General features: G+C 46.3%; 2 protein-coding genes across 2 annotated transcripts in view; both read left to right on the top strand.

The window, feature by feature from the left end:
• The first annotated feature begins 3,263 nt into the window (after positions 1-3,263).
• LOC128422529 (zinc finger protein 208-like) lies at positions 3,264-15,181 on the top strand. Its single transcript, XM_053406623.1, has 3 exons — positions 3,264-5,667; positions 13,623-14,304; positions 15,169-15,181. Exons 1-3 carry the CDS (start codon positions 3,447-3,449, stop codon positions 15,179-15,181), a joined length of 2,916 nt encoding a protein of 971 aa, XP_053262598.1. The 5' UTR covers positions 3,264-3,446.
• The window catches only part of LOC128421997 (zinc finger protein ZFP2-like), a 54,131-nt gene continuing 41,403 nt past the window's right edge, over positions 11,615-24,342 (top strand). Inside the window, exon 1 of the mRNA XM_053405429.1 lies at positions 11,615-11,640. The gene's annotated coding sequence lies outside the window, so the exon portion shown is untranslated. The remainder of the gene's footprint in view (positions 11,641-24,342) is intronic.

Below are 24,342 nucleotides of genomic sequence, written 5' to 3'. Positions count from 1 at the left end.
TCTCCCTGAAGGACAAAGGAGGGTTCACGTGCATCAGAACGTCAGGTGAGCCCTGCAGGATCAGGCCCACGGGGGCCCCTGTCCTCCCAGGGGCCAAGCAGGGGCCTCTTCTGGGAAGCCCACCGGCAGCACTTGAGCACCAGAGAAGGGGGGAGGCGCATTTCTTCTAGGGACACATTTCTGGGGTCCCCACGGTGCCCCCAGCCTGGCTCCACTCTGCCAGGGCAGCTGCGTTTTGTTTCGCTGCAGGTGAGCCTGCCCCGTGCAACGTGGGGCTCTTAAGGGAACTTCGGGGGGGCCGGGGGGACTAGAGCTCCGCCGCACTTGCAAAGGACCAGTAGAAGCGGAGGGGAGGCAGGCAGCAGGAGGGCGATGGGGAGGAACCAGCGAGAAGGAGCTTCTGGGGCCTGGGCAGCCCCCTCCCCGCCTGCTCCCGGAAGGTTTCCCGAGCCCCTCCCCTTTTCATTTCAAGGATTGGGGGACCTCAGCATCCCGGGGTTGCTTTGCTGGGGGGGGGGAAAGCTATTTTGTTTGCTGAGGGCAGGAGTCACAATCCTGTCACATTGTGCTGTGTCTGGCTTTTAGGTAAGGGGGTGAGGCTCAGGTGGGAAGGAGTTGAGAAGGAAGATATCCCCGGGTGCGGATTTCCTTCGCTGCCCAGCTCGTCAGGGTGCCACTCCCCGGGGGTCCCTCCGGTCAGCAAAAGAAGGAGAATCCAGCCAAGTTAAAGAAGCAAACGGCAGTCAGTTGACGTGAACATTATGTGTTGCAACAAGGTTCAAACACACCAAGAGTAGGAACCCCGAGAAGATGGTTGCATGGATTTTTAAGACCTCTCCCCATTTCCCACAATACATTTTTCCACAGCATCTTTGATGCATCACAGATTTGTCCCAAAGTAGGAGTCTTTGGCATTCAGAAACATGGACCCGTCACCCACCCCTGTCAACAACCCCAGTTTCTCACACCTTTAAACTGCCCTCTTCCAATAAGAACCATAATAGTATTCAGACATCCCTCTAGCTGCAAGGCTGTCCTGGGCGTCTCCTTTGAAAATATCAGGATCCTCCTCCTCCTCCTCCTCCTCCTCCTCCTCCTCCTCCTCCAATCCGGCTTCTGCTCCGGGAATAAGGGAGGGGTGAGCCTCCTCCCAACCTGACTGCTTCTCCCGGAAGTGGAGCTTCTACGCCGGATTGCCGCTCAGCGCCATAGCTCTAGGGGCGCGCCCTTTCGGAAAGGGGAGGAGGGGCGGCAGGGGACCCCCCCAAAAAACATCGATGTTGCAGGAAAGGAATTGAGAATCGGGAGCGAGGACAAAGAGGTAAAGGGGTCGCGGGGGGGGGGGAGAGGAGGACCCAGAGAGGGCCTGGACCCCTGAACGTGTGCTGCGAAGGGGGCTTTCCTCGGCAGGGGAGGACATGGGCGCCCACCCACGGGGTCCCACGAGGACTCCCTGGCCCCGTTTCCCCCGCGCAGGCATCCCTGGGTCGCGCATGGCGAGGGGTGAGCCGCGCCAAAGGGGCCTCTGGGTGCAGGGGAGACTCCGGGAGAGAGGGAGGGGGCCAAGGGTGGGGGGAGCCGGGGGGAGGAGGGAGGGGAGCATCCCTGGGGTAAGGAAGCGAAGCACTGGCGGGGGGCGGGGGGGAGACCAGTCTTTGGGGAGACGTCTCCATCGTGCGCCCACGAGGAATCTCCGGAGGGGCGGCCTTGCCTTCTCCCTCCCACCCAAGGAGGTGCAGAACCTATTTAATTGATCTCAGGATTGCTATAGAAGGTGCGCCTCAAAGGCATTTCTGTTCCTCTTACTTTTTATGGGCAATGTCAGAGTGACTGACAAGCTGAGATACTTCCCAGTCAAAGGACCCATTTTCATGATAGACAGTACTTGTGGCTGGAGGCTCTACAGACAGGGTGTGCCTATGCAAGCCAAAGACTGCCAGTATTAGCACAGGTGAGGTGTGTGACCTCCCCAAATTTACAGACTGTATGTGAATGAGGGTGTGTGGGTGGGATTATTGTTTACGGCAACCCTGTGATTTTCTCCACCCAAAACATTTCATGACCTGATATTGCACTACGAATTCCAAAATAACTACAAAAAAATCACAAGATAATACAACTGATTGTAGTATTTATACCCTGCCCATCTGGTTGGGTTTCCAGTACACATAAAAGACAGTAAAACATCAAACATTATAAACCTCCTAATACAGGTCTCCCTTCAACTGTCTTCTAAATGTCAGGTAGTTGTTCATTTCCTTGACCTCTGAAGGGAGGGAACCAGCAGAAGACCCTCAGAGGAGAACCTCAGTGTTCAGAGGGAAGGATGGAGCTGGAGACACTCCTTCAGGTCTACAGGGCCGAGCCTGTTTAGGGCTCTAGGTCTCAGATCTTGCTCCTTCATAACGATCTCCTAGACTGACATATAGTTAGCAGAGTAGGAAAAAACGCTCAGATCAGGAATAAATTCATATCTCAAGAAATAGCACAACTTCAGGTTGTTAATGAATCAGTACTACATATTCAAGGATGAAGTTTCCACTAAGTAGAGTTATCCATTTGCTTTTAATATCCAGCTTTTCAGTGCCAGATTAGGATAGTCCTGTGTCAGAAGACGGTGCAAGAGATCAGGCAGCACATCATTATTATAAAGAACAATTGAGGTGGGTGTTTCCGTCTGGGATTCCCATGCGCCAGCTGCTTTCCTTCTGCTGCTCCTGCTCTCTCCATGCAATGTGAGGCATCTAGACGGAGGTCCATCTCCAAGAACAGGAGCTTCCCTGAGCACCCATTCAGAGGACCCCAAGCACCAAGCCTTGTCACTAGTTCTCCGACTGACCCAGACCAAAGTCCCTGGAAAAGATGTAGACCTGGGTCTCATATAATGGTCTCATATAATGGTCCACATGGACTTCCTGAGGCCATTGGGACTGTGCAGGTGATTCATGAAGATCTAGGGGTGTAAACAGGGGTGGATGTAGGATTATGATGCCGATGATGGGAAATGTCCAAAGGAAAGATGAACCAGAGACAGAGAGGGCCTTTTCATGGAGAGAGAGTAGCTGCATTTCCTGTGAGAAAACAATTGATGTGAAAAGGCTGTTTTCCAAGATCATGCTGCTTTATTAATGATGACTGAGGATAATGAAAGGTTGCTGATGCATTACTATCATTTGACATCATTGCATCTTCATTTCCCCAAAATTTGGAACCTGGGTAGCATGAAGGGGAAATATAGGATATGTTGAAATATGAGGTGGTGCTAATGGCATCTGATATGCTCTCTTTTCCTTTGTTCTCTTCCTTGAAACCCAAACAGGATTTCCTTTCCTCCCACGCTGAGGAGGGTCATGGAGAAGAGAGACAGACTTCCAGGGGAAAGGGCACCTTTGGTTTCATTAGATATAGACCTTAAAATGTGTGAAATGTGGAACATGCTTCATTGAATGAGCACACATAGCTCACATAAACAAACCCCAAAAGTGGCGAAACCATTTAAAGGTATGGAGTGTGGAAAGACTTTCATTGATAGAACACATCAGCCGACTCACATGGGCAAGAAAGGATTCAAATGCAAGGAGTGCGGGAAGAACTTCAGTCGGAGTGGACACCTCAATATACATCAACGGACTCACACAGGGGAAAAACCATTTAAATGCATGGAGTGCGGAAGGCAATTCAGTCAGAGTGGAAGCCTAAATATGCATCAACTGACTCACACAGGGGAGAAACCTTTTAAATGTATGGAGTGTGGAAAGAGCTTCCGTTTCATTGGAAACCTTAGAAGACATCAACAGACTCACACAGGGGAGAAACCATGTAAATGTATGGAGTGTGGAAAGTCCTTTCGTGATAATGGAACCCTTAGAGGACATCAAGGGACTCACACAGGGGAGAAACCATATAAATGTATGGAGTGTGGAAAGAGCTTTAGTGATAGTGGATCCCTTAGAAAACATCAACGGACTCACACAGGGGAGAAACCATTTAAATGCATGGAGTGCAGAAGGATCTTTAGTGATAGTGGATCCCTTAGAAAACATCAGCGGACACACACAGGGGAGAAACCATATGAATGTATGGAGTGTGGAAAGGGCTTCAGTTTCAATGCAAACCTTAGACGACATCAATGGACTCACACAGGGGAAAAACCATTTAAATGCATTGAGTGCGGAAAGAGATTTAGTGATAATGGAAAACTTAGAACACATCAACGGACACACACAGGGGAGAAACCATATGAATGTATGGAGTGTGGAAAGAGCTTTCATGATAATGGAAACCTTAGAACACATCAACGGACTCACACAGGAGAGAAACCATATGAATGTATGGAGTGTGGAAAGAGCTTTAGTGATAATAGAACCCTTAGAAGACATCAACGGACTCACACAGGGGAGAAACCATATGAATGTATGGAGTGTGGAAAGAGCTTTAGTGATAATGGAACCCTTAGAAGACATCAACAGACTCACACAGGGGAAAAACCATTTAAATGCATGGAATGCGGAAGAAAATTCAGTCAGAGTGGACACCTAAATATGCATCAACTGACTCACACGGGTGAAAAACCTTTTAAATGCATGGAGTGCGGAAAGAACTTTAGTGATAATGGAAAACTTAGAAGACATCAACGGACTCACACAGGGGAGAAACCATTTAAATGTATAGAGTGTGGAACGAGTTTTAGTGATAATGGAACCCTTAGAACACATCAACGGACTCACACAGGGGAGAAATCATATAAATGTATGCATTGTGGAAAGAGCTTCAGTAATAGTGGAAACTTCAATTTACATCAATGGACTCACACAGGGGAGAAACCATATGAATGTATGGAGTGCGGAAAGAGCTTCAGTTTCAAAGGAAGCCTTAGAAGACATCAACGGACTCACACAGAGGAGAAACCATGTGAATGTATGGAGTGTGGAAAGAGCTTTAGTGATAATGGAACCCTTAGAAGACATCAACAGACTCACACAGGGGAAAAACCATTTAAATGCATGGAGTGCGGAAGAAAATTCAGTCGGAGTGGACACCTAAATATGCATCAACTGACTCACACGGGTGAAAAACCTTTTAAATGCATGGAGTGCGGAAAGAGCTTTAGTGATAATGGAACCCTTAGAAGACATCAACGGACTCACACAGGGGAGAAACCATATGAATGTATGGAGTGCGGAAAGAGCTTTCGTGATAATGGAACCCTTAGAACACATCAACGGACTCACATAGGGGAGAAACCATGTAAATGTATGGAGTGCGGAAAGAGCTTCAGTTTCAAAAGAAGCCTTAGAATACATCAACGGACTCACACAGGGGAGAAACCATATGAATGTATGGAGTGCGGAAAGAGCTTCAGTTTCAAAGGAAGCCTTAGAATACATCAACGGACTCACACAGGGGAGAAACCATATGAATGTATGGAGTGCGGAAAGAGCTTCAGTTGCAATGGAAGCCTTAGAACACATCAACGGACTCACACAGGGGAGAAACCATGTAAATGTATGGAGTGCGGAAAGAGCTTCAGTTTCAAAGGAAGCCTTAGAATACATCAACGGACACACACGGGGGAGAAACCATGTAAATGTATGGAGTGCGGAAAGAGCTTTCATGATAATGGCAACCTTAGAAGACATCAACGGACTCACACAGGGGAGAAACCATGTAAATGTATGGAGTGCGGAAAGAGCTTTAGTGATAATGGAACCCTTAGAACACATCAACGGACTCACACAGGGGAAAAACCATTTAATTGCATGGAGTGCGGAAGGAAATTCAGTCAGAGTCGACACCTCAGCGTGCATCAACTGACTCACACAGGGGAGAAACCATATGAATGATTTGTTCTCAGGAGCTAAGTTTTGTGCCTCACTGTGGTCCCAGTCATAACTGTAGCCTTTGAAAGCTCAGTAAACTATTACTGAAGAAGTCCTGCTGCCTGTGTGTGTCTTTTTGACCTCAGTGTGGCACTTGCTCTACACGTGGCCCCTCCCCTGCTGCTACTTAGCTCATGCCCTGGAGTTGCTGTACTCAAGCACACAAGATGGTTTTTGCACCAAACTCTGTCACCCCTACCACTACATGATCTCCAAACACTTCTTCTTCAACAGAACCTCATCTTCAAATACTGAAATTCAATGGGAGATTTCCCCCCAAAGCCTAAGTTCAAGAGGGGGAATATGGGGCTGCAGGTACCAGGGAAGTCTCCTGGTGGGCCCATCTTCACTTATGAACCCCATGGGGCAACCTGCTTATTCTGGAGTTTGAGAAGCAGTTTAAATGAAAAGATTGTAAAAAGTGCTTTATTTACAATGGAGTGTTTAAGGAACATCCAGGGACTTTCCCATGGAAGAACCCATTTAGATGTATGGAGAGTGGGACGTTTTCCTTTCAGTGTCCACTCTTTCTTCACAGCAATGAACTCAGCAGGAAATCAGTCTTAAACACACAACGTGTATTTGAAGTTCTTGTGTTTATATGTAAAACTGAACAGCAATGAAATATTGAAGGCAATGTCAAACAATGTGAGTATAATCTAAGAGGTAAAGTACCTTTTGATAGAGAGGATGAAACTGGTTTGCTGGTGGTGAGTGAGGATTAGGGCTCGGCAATATATTGATATCTGGTCCAATACTGGTTTCTAGACCACATCTCGATAACCTTCGAAGAACAACTGATATGGCAATACACCACAGATCACAGTGTGTGTTTCTGGGATGTGCCTGCAAGCAGCGGCAGAAAGCTTTTCTTCGTGAAGCCCCTGCAGATGCCGAGTTGCTGACGTCCCTCCAAAACGAGGGGAAACGAAAGACACACATCCATTGCCCTGTGTCGTTCCAGCCTCTTTCCTCGCTTGCTCCCTTCTGCTGGTTTGTGTGCCTGACTTAGATATCCTGTGTGCTGTATTTGTTTACTGCTGAAACTGCTGTACTCAAGCATGAAAAATTGGTGCATATGACTGGTTTTTGCACCAAACTCTCTCACCCCCAACCATGTGTGATCTCCAAACACTGCTTCTTCGCTAGAACATCTCCCAGTCTCCTACACATTCAGAAGAAACTTAAAATACTGTAATTTAATGGGAGATTTCCCCCCAAGCCTTCTTGCAAGAGAGGGAAGGAGGGGTTACAGGTACCAGGGAAGTCTCCTGGGGGCCCCATCTTCACTCATGAACCCCATGGGGCAACCACAGATCTACTGCTTATTCTGGGATTTGGGGAAGATAATACTTTTCCATAGTCCCAGAAGTTATTAATCTTCCAGCCAGAGGACCAGTGTGCATATTATTATCATACTTATTTTACTGATGTTGCTGCTGTTGCTGTCATGGACTGGCTGGGTGAAAAGGGGGGGAGGCACCAGCTGGGGAACCCCCAAGGGAAGAAGGCTCGGATCCCGGGTCTTGTATGCCCCCTAAGTCTACTCCTAGGTCTGTTCAATAAAAGGCTAATTTGGTGTTATGGGGGGGGGGCCCAGGTGCGAGGCTGCTCAGCCACCCAGCTCATCAGGCAGAGCCCGTGGGTCCCTGCAGAATAAAGGAAGGAGTCCGGCCACCAACCGGAGCAAATAGCTGTAGATCAAAGTTTATTGCGCAACAGGTCCAAAGAGGAATTGAACCCCGAGGATGGGGTGACAAGGGACTTTTAAAAGTTTCTATCTTATCCCAGCATGCAGTTCGTGGAGCATCATAACTACATCATCGCTACATCAGGAGGTGAAAAAACCTATCTGAGGATGTACAAATTCCAACGCGCTTTAGTTCTGGGCTGCTTCACTCCTTGCATGAATTTTACCTGGGTGTCGGGGCTGTGTGCGCAAAAGCCAAAGCCCCATTTCCCCCCGTAACACAGGAGTCACAGAGTCCAAGCCGCTGCTCAATGTGCACCAGTACCTAAAACACGGACGGATCTAATCTCGTGGGGTGGGGGAGGGAAGGATTTTGCAATGTAAACATTTTGGGGTGCGAGACCCCACTTTGCGAGTGTATTGCCGGGATCCGCCCCTCCCCCGCTCTCTTGATCCCCAGAAGAAAGAAGGGAGGGGAAAAACCTTCCTCTCCCCAACCCCATTCCTCCCCTCCCGCCCATCCTTCTCTCACCCCGCCCCCTCAACCCCAATCCCGCCCCCCTACGTTGCACCTCCTCCTCGCCATCCGACTTCTGTTCTGGGAATGAGGAGGGGGAAAGAGACCCCTCCCAAATTGCCTGCTTCTTCCCGCAAGTGGAGCTTCTGCGCCGGATTGCTGCTCTGCCCCACAGCTCTACGGGCGCGCGCTTTCGGAAAGGGAAGGAGGGGCGGCAGGTAAATCCCCCCACCCACGTGGATGTTGCAGGAAGGAGAATCACGAGCGTGGACAAAGAGGTAAAGGGGTCGCGGGGGGAGGCGAGAGAAGGATCCAGAGACCCCCTTGAGCTCCCCAAAGCGCCTGTCGTGCATCTGGATCCCTGCACGCGTCCTGCGAAGGGGGTTTTCCTTGGGCCCTTAGGAAGCCCACCCAGGGGGTCCCACGAAGCCCCCTCGCCCCATTTCCCCGCGCAGGCATCCCAGGGACTCTGTTAGTTCAGCACGGAGAGAGGTGGGCCATGAAAGGGTTAACGGGCGTGAGGCACGCTTGGATAGAGACCCCCCTGTCCCTCCCCTGCTCGTCTTTGGGGGGGGGCTCCGGACGGAGAGATGGGGGGCGTAGGGCGTGGGGTGAGCCGCGCCAAGGGGGGGCCTCTGGGTTCAGGGGAGACTCTGGGACAGAGGAAGGGGGTCGAGGAAGTGGGGAGGGGGAGCATCCCTGGGGCAGGGAAGGGCAGCAATTGGGGGGGAGAGCTAGGAAGACCAGTATTTGGGGAGACGTCTCCGTGGTGGCGCCTGCAGGGATTCTCTGCCTTGGCTTCTCCCTCCCACCCAGGAATCGGCCACCCCTTCAAGGCGACCAGAGAGGGATCCCTGGAAAGTGGGGGGTCGTGTCCCCCCACCCCTTCCTTCCTGCAATCTCTATACTCTTCCCACCCCATAAGCCCCTGCCCTGTCCAGACTGTTGCAGGAATTTATGTATAAGTTGGGGGGGTTGCCCCTTCAGCAGATATCATGCACATGCAGCCCACTACCTAAATCAGCACCATCACTTTTGTGAGTTGTCCCCACAAAGCACTTCACCACATTCTTCCTATCTATTCAAAGGGCCTTTGCTGCACAATACCAAATGTAAGAAGTCACTGATAAATGTCTCTATGTACTGGCTCACTGGGGTAACTTCAGAAATTCCTATAGACATGTGAGCTCAGCTCCTCAGCAGCCCCTCTGCCTGAGGGATAATCCCTGGCCTCCTGATACCTGAGTGCCAGACAGGTAGCCATTCCACAAAGAACCAACCCAGATGAAGACAAAATGGTGTGATTAGCTTGGCTGGGAAACAGGGAATGTCCGCCCACCCTTTCCCGCAGGTGGGTGGGGTTTGTGGCACCAAGATAGGGCTCACCTGGGCGGGTGCCTCCCACCTGCTTGGGCCGGCCTTTGACCCGCCCTTGGTCAGGAAGGACAATGGATGGCCAGCCGGGGGTGGGGCAAAGGCCAAAGAAAAGAGGCCGACCCCTTTGTCCAAGCCTCTTTGGGTTTTCTTCCTTCCAAAATCAGGATCCTCAGGAGTGTGTTCTGGCGGCTGGATTAAGGTAAGTTCTGGCCTGATTGGAAGGGACATGGCCCCTCTGCCAGGCTAGGCTGTAATTTTGTGGCTATTCTTTCTGGGCGGGGGGCCTTCTTGGTTTTTAGTAGTGGCGGGGGGGGAGGCATGGCTCCCTCGCCCCCGCCATCCGCCACCCTCCAGCTGTAGGCCGCATGGCAGCTGATTCCTTTCTTGTTGGGGGGGGGCATAAGTCAGGCCACGTGGCGGTCGTATTTTTTTGCTCCCTCCCTTCCTGCTCTGGCTACTTACGCACTTCTGCTCCTAGCAGTGAAATGTAAATTTCTCTTTTGTTACACTCGATGGGTGTTTGGTGGAGGACAAGGGGAACTATGGACTATGGTCCAGGATGCTCAGATTACTGCCACTAGATCTTCCCTTTCATGATGTAACCATGATGTAGTTTGGAGGGGTGTAACATTGGGATTAGCAGTGAAATAAATAAATTAAGGTCTTATGTATATAATGAAGGTTCATAAATGTACCAGGCAAACACGTACATAGATATATAGGCCCCATGTCTGAACCTGCACAGGAGCCATTTTGACTCCCAGGCTGACCAGGTGTTTTCTCTGCAAGGTCAAATGGAGCAGCCTCCCCATTGCCTCTTCCTTCACAAATCCTGTCTTAAGGGTTTGAATAGGGTGAGCCTGTGACCTGGCTCAGGAACTAAGTACTTATCATTACAAAAGACTGGCCAGGCTCCCCAGGGTATCAATCAAGTAAGCATTAGCAGGTAACTTGCCAGACAGGGGGTAAACAACCCCCTCAGATTTCTGCTTTAGCCCACCCTTTCTGTGAAGTAGTTATGATGTTTCTGGGGGTGGTCTTGGACTCCAAGGTGGGCAATTTAAAATGTCTATATAAGGGCAGACACATCTTGGTTTGGGGTCCTTCTCCTCTCCTGCGTGTGAGGGGAGACCCTGTCGCAACAGTTCAGTAAAGATCAGGCTTACTGGCTGCTTTGCTTCTCATTATTCTCTGGTTGGCCTCTGTTTTTTCCTCTGACCAATGGAGAACTACAAAGGACTCTATGAGGGCTCTTGTGTCCCCCATAAGGGAATAATGGCAGATTTTCGTTTATTGTAGCAGCTAATAAAGTTTGGGTTCTCTTTTGTTTGGGGCTTCCATCTTGTTCCACCTGGTGGCAGGTGGGAGTCCTGTCACGACAGTCTTCAATAAAGACCAAGCCTACCGGCTGCTGTTTTGCTCTGGTATTCCTGGCTGGTGTCCTTGTTTTTTGTCCAGGGGGTCCTCAGATTTCTCCTTTAACAAGACACAACTTCTTTCCTGCAAGCTCCACCCAATTCCCACCCCATAAGCCCCTGACCTGTCCAAATAATAATAATAATAATAATAATAATAATAATAATAATAATAATAATAATAATTTATATCCTGCCCTCCCCAGCTGAAGCCAGGCTCAGAGGGGCTTACAACAATAAAAGTAAAACAGTTTACATAAAATCATAAGCAATTAATTAAAATGCATTCTAAAATCAATTCGTTCTAATATCAATTCAAAATCAAATTAATGGCAGATACAGCGGTTCTGCCAAGTCCTGGAGAGGAGAGGAAATTCCAAGAGGAAGAGGGGAGGGGAGAGGCCTTCTCCGAAGCGGCTCTTGGTTTCCGCAATCCCACCCAGGAAGCAGCCAGAAACCTTTTTCTCTCTCTCAGGCTTCCATCATTATTGTCTTTTCCACTGCCAGCTTCATTGAAGATGAGGATAATGTACACCTGTCATCAGAAACAGGGGTGCAGAGTCCGTGGAATGGCTCTCAGGCTTGATATAGAAGTTGCACCTCAAAAGCATTTCTGTTCCTCTTATTCTTTGTAGGCAGTGTCAGAGTGACTGACAAGCTGAGATACAACCCATCAGCATCCAATGATAGCCATTGCATGATTCTTCGCAGTCAAAGGACCCATTTTCATGATAGACTGTGGCTGGAGGCTCTACATACAGGGTGTGCCTATACAGGACAAAGACTGCCAGTATTAGCACAGGTGAGGTGTGTGGACCCCCCCCCCCCAAATTGACAGACTTTGTGTGAATGAGAGTTTGTGGGTGGGATTATTGTTTACGGCAACCCTGTTGCTCCTACAAGGGAGCACCCAAGGGTCTGAACCTTCATCCCCCAACACCAAGTTCTGGACATGGCCCAGGAGGAAGAAGGGGAAACACTGCATAGCAGGGCCCCCAGCTCCCCTAGAGGGTCCAGAAGGATACCATGGTCAAAGGTCTCCAAAGCCGCTGAGAGATCCAGCAGAACCAGGAAACAGCTTTTCCTCTCAGCCTCTAGACCATCGGAGATCATGAGTCACAGCAACCAGGGTAGTTTCAGTTCCATGATGAGGCCTGAATTCCGATTGGAAGGATAATGATGGAAGAAGCTTTCCTGGTCCTGCACCCCCAAAAGCTCCAGGCACAAGACTTTCATTAAGTTTGAAGGGGCCATACGATACTTGGTGGTCTTTTCTTCAAAAGACAAATAATCTGAATACTTTTAAATTGATGTGTGATATAAACAGCACTTCTGTTTTCCTTGTTCCACATTGGAGAGACTTTGATACACAGGTCTGAGTTCATCGCTCCCCCTGAAACTGCTGTGTTAGCAGCACTGGCTGGACAGTGTGTTTGGGGGTTCAGGGCTGCCTAGACAAGACCCCCTTCTCAGCCTGGCTTATATGGTCCCAAGGAAAGCAGAGCAGTACGTTAGGCATCAGCTTGGCTGCAGGAGTGGCTGGAAGGAGGTGTGCAGGACACCATCCAACCGCCTTAGAGAGTCCACTCTGGATTTGTGTAGGTTTTTCTCCGCAGCTTATTCTTCTCCTGAAGCTAACTCAAGAGGAAGTGAGGGAGTGTACCAAAGTATTACGACCAGAGTTTTCCTTCTCGAAGGGTTCCCTTCCCTGGTTGATCAGCCCCATCTGCCCTCACTTTCCTCTGCAGAATGGGCAGAATCTGCCTTCTTGACTGTGGGATTCACTGTTGTTCTCATCCTTTCCATTCACCAGGGCCTGCCTTCACCTGCAACAGAATTCCCTAATACACCAAGGATTTGAGACCCATCAACTATCCTCACCTGTTTTAGCTTGCCGGTTGAAGCTGTTCCTGGGATTGTGGTCCCTATTCCATCCTGACAGTTTCTGGAAGCCACAGGTGAGAGCTGAGTGCAGGGTGGGGACCAATGGTGGGTAGATTACCCCAGAAGGTGCACAACATGTCCCCCACCAAAGGTACTAACACTCCCCTAACACCCCATGAGATTGTATGATTATGATCTTTAAGAGAGAACAGGAATAAATTCATGTCCCCAGAAATAACACAACTTCAGGCCATTAGTGAATCAATACTACATTTTAAAGGAACTACACATTCCACCAAGTACAGTTTATCTATTTGCCTTGAATATCCTGCTTTTCAGTGTCGTTTTAGGATAGTCCTGCGTCAGAAGACGGGCACAAGATGAGACAGCACATCATTTTTTAAAAAAAATCAAGCTGCTTTATGAACATTGATTGAGGATTATGAAAGTTGCTGATGAATTACTATCATTTGATGACATTGCAACTTCATTTCCTAAAAATTGGGAGCATGGATAGGAGGTGAGGGAATGTAGGAGACGTTGAAATAGGAGAAGGTGCTAATGGAGCTTGATGTGTTCTCTTTCCCTTAGTTCTCTTCCTTGAAACCCAAACAGGATTTCCGTTCCTCCCACTCTGAAGGAGATGGAGAAGACAGTCAGAACTCCAGGGGATGGGTCACCTTTGGTTTCATTAGGAATAGAAATTTAAATGTGTGAAATGTGGAATATGCGTCATTGAATGAGCACACATAGTTCACATCAACGACCTCCAACAGGGGAGAAACCACTTAAAATTATGGAGTGTGGGAAAAGTTTCAGTCGGAGTGGACACCTAAATATGCATCAATGGACACACACAGGGGAGAAACCATATAAATGTATGGAGTGTGGAAAGAGCTTCAGTAAGAGTGGACACCTCAATATGCATCAACGGACTCACACAGGGGAGAAACCATTTAAATGTATGGAGTGTGGAAAGAGCTTCAATCGAAGTGGAAGCCTTAGAAGACATCAACGGACTCACAGAGGGGAGAAACCATTTAAATGTATGGAGTGCGGAAAGAGCTTCAGTCGAAGTGGAAGCCTTAGAAGACATCAACGGACTCACAGAGGGGAGAAACCATTTAAATGTATGGAGTGTGGAAAGAGCTTCAGTCGGAATGGAGACCTTAAATTACACCAGTGGATTCACACAGGGGAGAAACCATTTAAATGCATGGAGTGCGGAAAGTGCTTCAGTGATAATGGAAGCCTTAGAAGACATCAACGGACTCACACAGGGGAGAAACCATTTAAATGCATGGAGTGTGGAAAAAGCTTCAGTTTCAATGCAACCCTGCGAAGACATCAACGGACTCACAGAGGGGAGAAACCATATAAATGTAAGGAGTGTGGAAAGAGTTTCAGTCGAAGTGGAAGCCTTAGAAGACATCAACGGACTCACAGAGGGGAGAAACCATTTAAATGTATGGAGTGCGGAAAGAGCTTCAGTCGGAATGGAGACCTTAAATTACACCAGTGGATTCACACAGGGGAGAAACCATTTAAGGACTTCCGGGTTAGCGCCAGCGCTGAATGGCGGATTTCTCCCGGAGCTCCGGGAGAGATCTGCTTCGCGGGTTCGGGTCTTGTTGCTCACGGCGGAGCAAAGACCCTTAAAAGTCACAGGCGCGTAGCCTGTGAACCGGAGACTCGGGGGGCACCTTCGCCCCCCCCGACGTTGGGAAATAGCCTTTTTAAAGGCTATAGATCAGCGGAGGGGTGCGTGGAGCGGTGCTGAGAGTCGCTTTTACCCAGCCTGCGAAGCGAAGCCGCGTCGCCATCAGCGGAGAGCGCTGACTTCTTCCGAAGATTTTGGACTAAAAAAGAGCAACTTTCCGTGAGTAGGACTGAGTTTGCATTACAAATTGGACGTCAAAATTAATGAATTTGGGCACCGAGACGGATAAGTACTAAAAAGGAAGTCTGCTTACCGTCCTGCAGCAAGATTAAAGCGAAAGACAGTGAAGCTGTAACTTTTGACAGGAGCTTTTATGAGCTAAGAAACCCAACACCAAGCAAAGAACTCCCCCCCAAAAGGCAGGGGAGGGGGGGAAGAAGATTTTAAAGGGATTTCCTGCCTAATTTAAAGGAGATTGAACTGATTACCGCTGCTTAACTACCTGGGGGTCGGACTGCCGGAGGAAAGACACCGTTAAAGACGGTTGCTACAAATAAGGTTAGAAAGTAACTGACATACAGACTTTGGTTACTCTCAACTTGAAACATCGTATTTGGTTACATAGTAAGTCATTTGCAGGACACTTTTAACTTGGATCTTTTACAAAGTAAGGGACTTGGAGGGCTTTTGCTTTTTGGAAGTGTGGGAACAATTTAAAGTTCAGAAACTGATTTTGCGCCCTCTAGAGGATTTGGCTAGCTTCAGCAATTAAGTGGAATTTAAAACCTGAGAACTTTTTATTGTTGACAGTTTAAGAGTGTGGGAATGACCTTGAACGAAAAACTTTGTTATGGCAGATGGTAAACAGAAAGAAGATCCACAAGAAACAACTTTGAGATCTGGTAGACAATACAAAGTGGACTCTTCTATGCAAAGAAGGGCCTCTGTATCAGGGGCCCCGGGAACTGCAGCTGCAACAAAGGCAAGAGTGAAAACAATGTCTTCAGAAGATGCATTTACAAAGGCCTTGGGAAAAATAAGTGATTCTCTAGAGGAATTAAAGAAGCAAGGTGCTGAAACAAATAAGAAAATTGAAGAAATCTCTGGGAAAATTGATTTAAATACTAAAAGTATAACTGACCTTGGGAATAAAGTGAACTCTAATGCAGAAGCAATTGGGAAACTACTGGAAGATTCATCTACAACGCGAAAGATAGCTGAAGAAGCTAAGGAAATTGCCACTGCTGTTGAAGGGAAACTTCCACCGGTGTACAGGAAACTGGATGAGTATGAACTGACACTTTCTATGCAGGATATGCAACGCAAGGAGAAAAACCTGAGGATTAGACTTGTGCCGGAAAAGGAAGGAGATAACTTGGTGGATTATTTGACAAAAGAGTTTTCTGACTTCTGGAAGCAAGATCTGAAAGAAGAAGAGTTCAAAATAGAGAGTGCATTCAGGTTGGGAATAAGGCAGAAGAAGAATAGACCCAGAGATTGCTTGATAACTCTAAGATCCAAAGAAGAGCGAGATAAAATATTGAACCTGCACTACCAAACAACCCTTCGAATTGAGGATTTTCATATTGAGATCTTTAAAGATATCCCTAAAAGTATCTTGGATGCAAGAGGTCCTTACAAGGATCTGGTGACACTACTGAAGAGGAACTACATACTATTCAGGTGGGAGTTTCCCCAAGGCCTGTCTTTTAAATACAAGGGGAAGAAAAGAAGAATAAAAACAGTGAGTGATAAAGACAAGTTCCTGGGAGAACACGAAGAAGACCTACAGAAAGAGACCTATCCAGGAGAAGGACATCCTTCAAGACTAGATACGGACACAGAACCACCGACAAAGGACGAACAACAATTGGGAGCTGTAGGAGGAACTAAATAACCCCATCATGGCTTTGCAACTTCTAACTTGGAATTGTAATGGTCTAAACAACCCCCGAAAAAGAAAAAATATATTTCATGCATTAAAGAAAGATCATTTGGACTTGATTTGTTTACAAGAGACCCATGTGACAAGAGCACATAGAAAATTGTTAATAAATAAGAGACTGGGACAAGAATTTATATCTTCAGATAAAGTAAAAAAGAGAGGAGTGGTGATTTACGTAAAGGAAAATCTGCAGCCGAAACAAATCTTTAAAGATGACCAAGGAAGATATTTGGCAATTGAAATTCAATTTCAAGGAGAAAAATTTCTGATAGTGGGGGTATATGCACCAAATGAAGGGAAAACAGAATTCTTTAAGAAGTTGTATGAGACTTTAACGGACTATATGGACTATAAACTGATTATGATGGGAGACATGAATGGAGTAGTTTCAACAAATATGGACAAAGCACAAAGACAGGTAGTCACAAAAGATGGAAGACTACCAAAAACCTTTTTTGAAATGACTGACAATATGGATTTGATAGACATTTGGAGAACAAAACACCCATTAGAGAGAGAGGGAACCTTCTTTTCTGAAGCCAAAATGACATGGACTAGGATCGACCAAATTTGGGTGACTAGCGGTATGGCGTCGAATATAAAGAAAGTGGAAATCTGCCCAAAAACTCTCTCCGACCATAATGCAGTAAAGATGGTGATGAAGCAAACAACAACTGGCTCTTTCAGATGGAGAATGAATGACACCTTATTTAGAGACGAGGAGATCTGTAAAAAGGCCCAAAAAACCCTGAAAGATTATTTTGAAATTAATCTAAGGACTAAAGTAGAAAAAAGAATAGTATGGGACGCAAGCAAAGCCGTGATGAGAGGGTTTTTGATACAACAAAATACATTAAGGAGAAGAAAGCAAAATGAGAGGAAGGAGAAAATTTTGGATAAGATAAAAGAAGGGGAAAGGAAATTAAGATTGAAGCCAAAATCGCAAGAGATTCTAAGAGAAATTAAATTGTACCAAACACAATATATGGAACTGATGAATCAAGAAATAGAATGGAAAATTAAACAAATGAGACAAAAGACTTTTGAATCTGCAGATAAATGTGGCAAGTTATTGGCTTGGCAAATAAAGAAGAGACAAAAACTCAACACGGTAACAAACTTGGAAGTGGAGGGAAAGAACATATGTAACCCAGTGGAAATTAGGAACCGTTTTCAGAGCTACTTTAGACAACTGTATACACAAGGGCCGCAGAAAGAAACAGATATACAACAATTCCTCGAGAAAAATGGGCTGAAAAAGATTTCGCAGGAAAGTAAGACAATTTTGAACCAGGAGATATCAGCACAGGAAATAGAAGATGCCATTCAAAACATGACGTTGGGCAAATCACCTGGACCGGATGGACTGACTTCCAAATATTACAAAGTTTTGAAGGAAGGGCTTATACAACCTTTGAAGGAAGTCTGTAACGAGATTATGAAGGGGAAAAGGGCACCCGATACGTGGAAAGAGGCCTACATTACACTTATACCAAAGACAGAGACTGAAAAGACCCAACTTAAGAACTACCGACCCATCTCCTTACTAAATGTGGATTACAAAATCTTTGCTGATGTTTTAGCAAAGAGATTGAAAAGAGTTTTGATGGAGGAGATTCATGGGGACCAAGCGGGCTTTCTCCCGAAAAGGCATTTGTCGGACAATGTAAGGAATATAATTGACATTTTGGAGAAGTTGGAAGTGAATATAAACACTAAGGCTGTTTTGATATTTGTGGATGCCGAGAAAGCCTTTGACAACATTTCTTGGAGTTTTATGTTGAAGAACCTCCGGGGGATGGGGGTAGGCCAAGGGTTTGAAAATGGTATAGGTGCAATATATTCTGAACAGAAAGCAAAATTAATTGTAAATAATGTTGTAACAGAAGAGTTTAAGATTGAAAAAGGGACACGACAGGGGTGCCCTATCTCCCCATTACTTTTTATATCGGTCCTTGAGGTTTTGCTTAATATGATCAGGAGGGACCAGTTGGTTAAAGGGATTCAGGTCGGAGTCAAACAATACAAATTGAGAGCATTTGCAGATGACCTGGTACTTACATTACAGGAGCCAGAAGCTAGCACGAAAAGAGTTTTGGAAATAATCCAAGAGTTTGGTCAATTGGCAGGATTTAAATTGAATAAGTTAAAGACTAAGGTATTGGAGAAAAATCTAACACAGATTGAAAAAGAAAGGTTTCAGAATGAGACGGGGTTGACTGTGGTTAAAAAAGTGAAATATTTGGGTGTGAATATGACAGCTAAGAATGTGAATTTATTTAAAGACAATTATGAAAAAACTTGGACAGAAGTGAAAAAAGATCTAGAGATATGGTCAAACTTGAAGCTTTCCTTGTTAGGTCGAATTGCAGTTATAAAAATGAATGTATTGCCAAGAATGTTGTTTTTATTTCAAGCATTACAAATAATGGATAAAATGGACTGTTTCAAGAAGTGGCAGAAAGATATATCTAAATTTGTCTGGCAGGGCAAGAAGCCCAGAATAAAATTTAAGATATTAACGGATTCAAAGGAAAGAGGGGGGTTTGCCCTGCCAGACTTCAAACTGTACTATGAAGCGGCAGCTTTCTGCTGGCTAAAAGAATGGCTGCTTCTTGAAAACACAGACATTTTGGACTTGGAAGGATTTAACAATATTTTTGGGTGGCATGCATATTTGTGGTATGACAAGGTTAAAGCGCATAAAAGTTTCAAAAATCATATTGTCAGAAAAGCACTGCTGAATGTCTGGGTTAGATATAAGGACTTGCTGGAAAATAAGACTCCAAGATGGTTATCACCAATGGAAGCTAAGGCAGTTAAAAAGTTAAATATGGAGTCGAAATGGCCAAGATATTGGGAAATCTTGGAAAAGGAAGGGGACAAACTGAGATTGCAGAGTTTTGAAAAATTAAAAGGGAAGGTGAGAGATTGGTTACATTATCACCAAATAAATGAAGTGTTTAAACTAGACAGAAAAATAGGCTTCCAGGTGGAAAAGTCAAAATTAGAGACTGAACTGTTAGAATCCAGTACTAAGAATTTGTCAAAAATGTACAATTTGCTGCTGAAATGGAACACACAAGATGAAACGGTTAAATCAACTATGATTACATGGGCCCAGGACATTGGTCATAACATCATGTTTGCTGACTGGGAAAAGTTGTGGACCACCGGGTTGAAGTTTACGGCGTGTAACGCCTTAAGAGAAAATATAATGAAAATGATTTATAGGTGGTACATAACCCCAGTCAAGCTTGCAAAGATCTACCATTTGCCTGATAATAAATGTTGGAAATGTAAGGAAAAGGAAGGCACATTTTTTCACCTCTGGTGGACATGCCCGAAGATTAAGGCATTCTGGGAAATGATTTATAATGAACTGAAAAAGGTATTTAAATATACTTTCCCCAAGAAACCAGAGGCCTTTCTCTTGGGTATTGTCGGCCAGGGGGTGCTAAAGACAGATACAAACTTCTTTATGTATGCTACAACAGCAGCTAGAATACTCATTGCAAAGTACTGGAAGACACAGGATCTACCCACACTGGAAGAATGGCAGATGAAGGTGATGGACTATATGAGCTTGGCAGAGATGACGAGCAGAATCCGAGACCAGGGAAGAGAAGCGGCGGAAGAAGAATGGAAAAAGTTCAAGGACTATTTAAAGAAATATCATAAAATTGGAGACAGTTAGAATGATGTTGGATTAAAATAAATGGTTACTATCAGTAATGGTTATGACAAAGAGAATAAGGGTGATTAGCATAAATTTATAATAAAATAAGGCAAGATTTCGCTGAATAACTGTAAGAATCTGGAATACAGAAACGGGAAGTAAGAGGAGGTCGAGGAAGTAAGGTTTAGAAATTGGGTTATGAAAGGGTACTTGTTTTATGTTTTATTATTGTTGAATGTTTGTTCATGTATGTTTTGTTTCTGTTATATAAAAAAATTGTTCAATAAAAATATTATAAAAAAAAAAAAAAGAGAAACCATTTAAATGCATGGAGTGCGGAAAGTGCTTCAGTGATAATGGAAGCCTTAGAAGACATCAACGGACTCACACAGGGGAGAAACCATTTAAATGCATGGAGTGTGGAAAAAGCTTCAGTTTCAATGCAACCCTGCGAAGACATCAACAGACTCACAAAGGAGAGAAACCATATAAATGTAAGGAGTGTGGAAAGAGTTTCAGTCAGAGTGGACACCTCAATATACATCAACGGACTCACACGGGTGAAAAACCATATAAATGTATGGAGTGTGGGAAGAGATATAGTGATAATGGACAACTTAGAACACATCAACGGATTCACACAGGGGAGAAACCATTTAAATGCATGGATTGCAAAAAAAGCTTTAGTTATAATGGATCCTTTAGGAAACATCAACGGACTCACACAGGGGAGAAACCATATAAATGTATGGAGTGCGGGAAGAGCTTTAGTGAAAGTGGATCTCTTAGAAAACATCAACGAACTCACACTGGGGAGAAACCATTTAAATGCATGGAGTGTGGGGACAGCTTTAGTGATAATGGAAATCTTAGAAGACATCAACGAACTCACACAGGGGAGAAACCATTTAAATGCATGGATTGCAAAAAAAGCTTTAGTGATAATGGATCCCTTAGAAAACATCAACGGACTCACACAGGGCTGCAGGCAGAGTGGAATCCTTGATTTTCATCAACAAACTCACACAAGAGACAAACCATATAAATGGCAGCAAAGGAGATAAGAGTTTCAGTCCTAGTGGAACATCAACAGACATGCACAGAAAGAACTTTAATAGTTGCCACCCTACAAACCATCAACAACCTCAAAGTGGAGAAGCAGTTTAAATGGAGGGATTACAAAAAGTGCTTTAGTTATAATGGAGTGTTTAGGAAACATCTAGGGAGTCTCACAAGGGAGAACCCATTTAGATGTATGGAGCACGGGACATGTTCCACTCAGAGGAAATCCTTCTTCCGGCTTCAGGGCCCAGCTGAGTGTTGTCATTCTCTCCAACTAGGTAACTCCTGTCTAATCTGCTCTCTGTCTGGGTCTCTCCCTGCTTCTGAGACCACTGGAAACGAGGGGGGCCGTTTCTCCCCCTCCAGCTCCTCTTCTGAGGAAAGCTGATCTGCCTGAGAATGGATTCCCCCATATTTGGCTTCAGACCATTCCCTGACAAAACACATTGCTCTATGTCCTTCTAGCCTCTTTCCTCCCTTGCTCCCTTCTGCCGGTGTGTGTGCCTGACTTAGATATCCTGTGTGCTGTATTTTTTTTACTACTGAAACTGGATTTGCTCTCAGGAGCTAAGTTTTGTGCCTCACTGGGGACCCAGTGAGAACTGTATGCTTTGAAAGCTCAGTAAACTATTACTGAAGAAGTCCTGCTGCCTCTATGTGTGTTTTTGATGTCAGTGTGGGACTTGCTCTACACGTGACCCCTACCCTGCTGATGCTTGGCTAAGGCCCTGGAGTTGCTGTACTCAAGCATTCAAGATGGGTATTTGTGTGTCAGAGTGGTTTTTGCACCAAACTCTGTGTACTGGTCCAGGGGGGAGGTTACTGTGGGGCGAGGTCCAGGACCGGAGTCGAGGGTCGGCAGACAGTCCTCCACGGGCAAAGCGGGGTCCACAGCGAGGGGCCGGGGCAAGGACAGGAACTCTGGGAGAACCGGACTGGGTGCTGGCCGAAACAGCTCTTCAACGACGTTGCTCCCGCAACCTGGGACCGGGCTGACTGGCGTTTATCTTCTCTGAGGCCAGGGGCGATCCCAACCCCCAGGAGACCAGCCTCTCCTGGCCTTAAAGTGAGCGCTTAAGGTGTTTTTGCTTGGCAGGGGGTTGGACTCGATGGCCCTTGTGGTCTATTCCAACTCTATGATTCTATGATTCCTCCTGGGAGAAACCAGTTCCCTTCGCCTCTCTGCCCTGAGCCTCTGTAGTTCAGGAGAGGCTGAAGGGTTACTGGACCCAGGGGGAGACTCACCTGCAGGCACTGAGTCCTCAACCACCTCCGGAGCCAGAGTGGATTCACCTGGTGCCTGCTCCTGAGGATCCGGCACAGGTGCAGGTGCTTCAGAATCAAGGCCCTGCCCCAGTTCAGCCGGCCCTGGAGGCGGGGACTCCTGTGCAGGCTGGGATTCCTCCGGTTCAGCCTCTGAATCGGATTCCCAGGCCATCACACTCTGTCTCCCCCACCACCGCATGATCTCCAAACACTACTTATTTAACAGAACTTCATCCCTGCCCCCTGCACGTTCTGAAGAAAACTTTAATGGGAGATCCCCCCCCCCAACCTAACTGCAAGAGGGGGAAGGATGGGTTGCAGGTACCAGGAAAGTCTCCTGACGGGCCCATCTTCAGTCATGAACCACTTAGGGGAAACCCAGAGCTACTGCTTATTCTGGGGTTTGGGGAGGATAATATTTTTCCCTAGTCCCAGAAGTTATTAGTCAATCATGCTGCTAGGGAGTCTTCCTGCCAGAGGACCACAGTGCATATTGCTATCCTACTGATTTTACTCTTGTTGTTGCTGTTGCTGTCATGGACTGGCTGGGTTCGGGGGGGGGGGAGACACCAGTCTGGGGGACCCACAAAGAAAGAAGGCTCAGATCCTGGGGACTGGTGGTGGGATGGCGATCAGCAGATAGAGGGAGAAAATGGAGCAGAATGGGAGAAGAGGTGTTGCAAGCTGAGGAGGAAACAGGGTTTGGTGAGCAGGCAGGCTCAGAGGGAGGAGAGGAGGGGGGCTAGGAGACCGAGAGGAGGCCGGCTACTGAAGCATCCAGGGAGACTCCCCCTCCTGCTGCGACCACCTCCCCTCTCCCCTGGTCTAGAGCACACAGAGAAATCCAGTTCAGACCCATGAGCCTATACATTATATTAATGGGCGTAGGGTTTTTTTGTCCCAACATGCATCACTTTAATCTCATTGACAATGAACTGTATTGTCTGCCCATTCACCCCATTTGGAGAGGTCCTTTTGGAGCTCCTTGCACCTCTCTTTTTTTGAACAACCCTGGACAATTTACATCGACTTTTAAAACTTCCCCTCTTCACCCAGAATACGTTTCGAGTAGCATCTTCACTAGTATGTCACAAATAGGGAGGGGTATCAAAGGGTTACACAAGTTCAACAGTTGGTCACTCCATCAGATACATCTCTGGACACCTCTCCAGTACCCATCACCCAGAGAACAATAAAACTATCGACATAATACAGTTGTACCTCTGGTTAAGAACCTAAATCATTCCAGAGGTCTGTTCTTAACCTGAGGTACCAGTTAGCTAATGGGGCCTCTTGCTGCTGGCGCGCCACCATTGCCACCGTGCGATTTCTGTTCTCATCCTGAAGCAAAGTTCTTACCCCGAGGTACTATTTCTGGGTTAGTGGAGTCTGTAACCTGAAGCGTCTATAACCCAAGGTACCACTGTAGTAGTAGCAATAATAATAATATTTATATCCCGCCCGCCCCCCTTGCCGAAGCCGGGCTCAGAGCGGCTAACAACAGTAAAAGTAACACGGTTTACATAAAATCACAATCAATTAATTGAAATACTTTCCAAAATCAATTCAGAATCAAATTACATCCTTGCCCTCAGGGCTTCTCCTGAGATGGGCTTTTAGAACACCTGGCTTGGTCAACTGCCTCTGTGGAAGTCTATTGTCGCCCCTTGGTCACACCCTGGGTGGGGCGAAGTGTACTCAGGGGATCATGGCAGGAGGCCCTGTTTTTGCTGCCTACGTGGCTATCCGCTTCCAGGGTCATGGAGGAGGGTGAAGCCTAAATTTACTTTTTCTTAAGAGTTAAAATGGCGTTGGAATGGGAAGAATCGGTTAAAGTATGGATTTTATATGAATTTACAAATTTAGGTATCATTCCCAGAGCTGTCAAGCTGAAAGGATACATTCAGACACAATCTTTGTAACATTGTAGCAACTTTAGGCAATCAAAACCAAAATGGCTATATTTAA

The sequence above is a fragment of the Podarcis raffonei genome, chromosome 10 (assembly GCF_027172205.1).
Source record: "Podarcis raffonei isolate rPodRaf1 chromosome 10, rPodRaf1.pri, whole genome shotgun sequence".
NCBI classification, from domain to species: domain Eukaryota; kingdom Metazoa; phylum Chordata; class Lepidosauria; order Squamata; family Lacertidae; genus Podarcis; species Podarcis raffonei.
The sequence above is the reverse complement of the archived record's forward strand: the minus strand, read 5'-3'. Positions and strand labels throughout refer to the sequence as shown.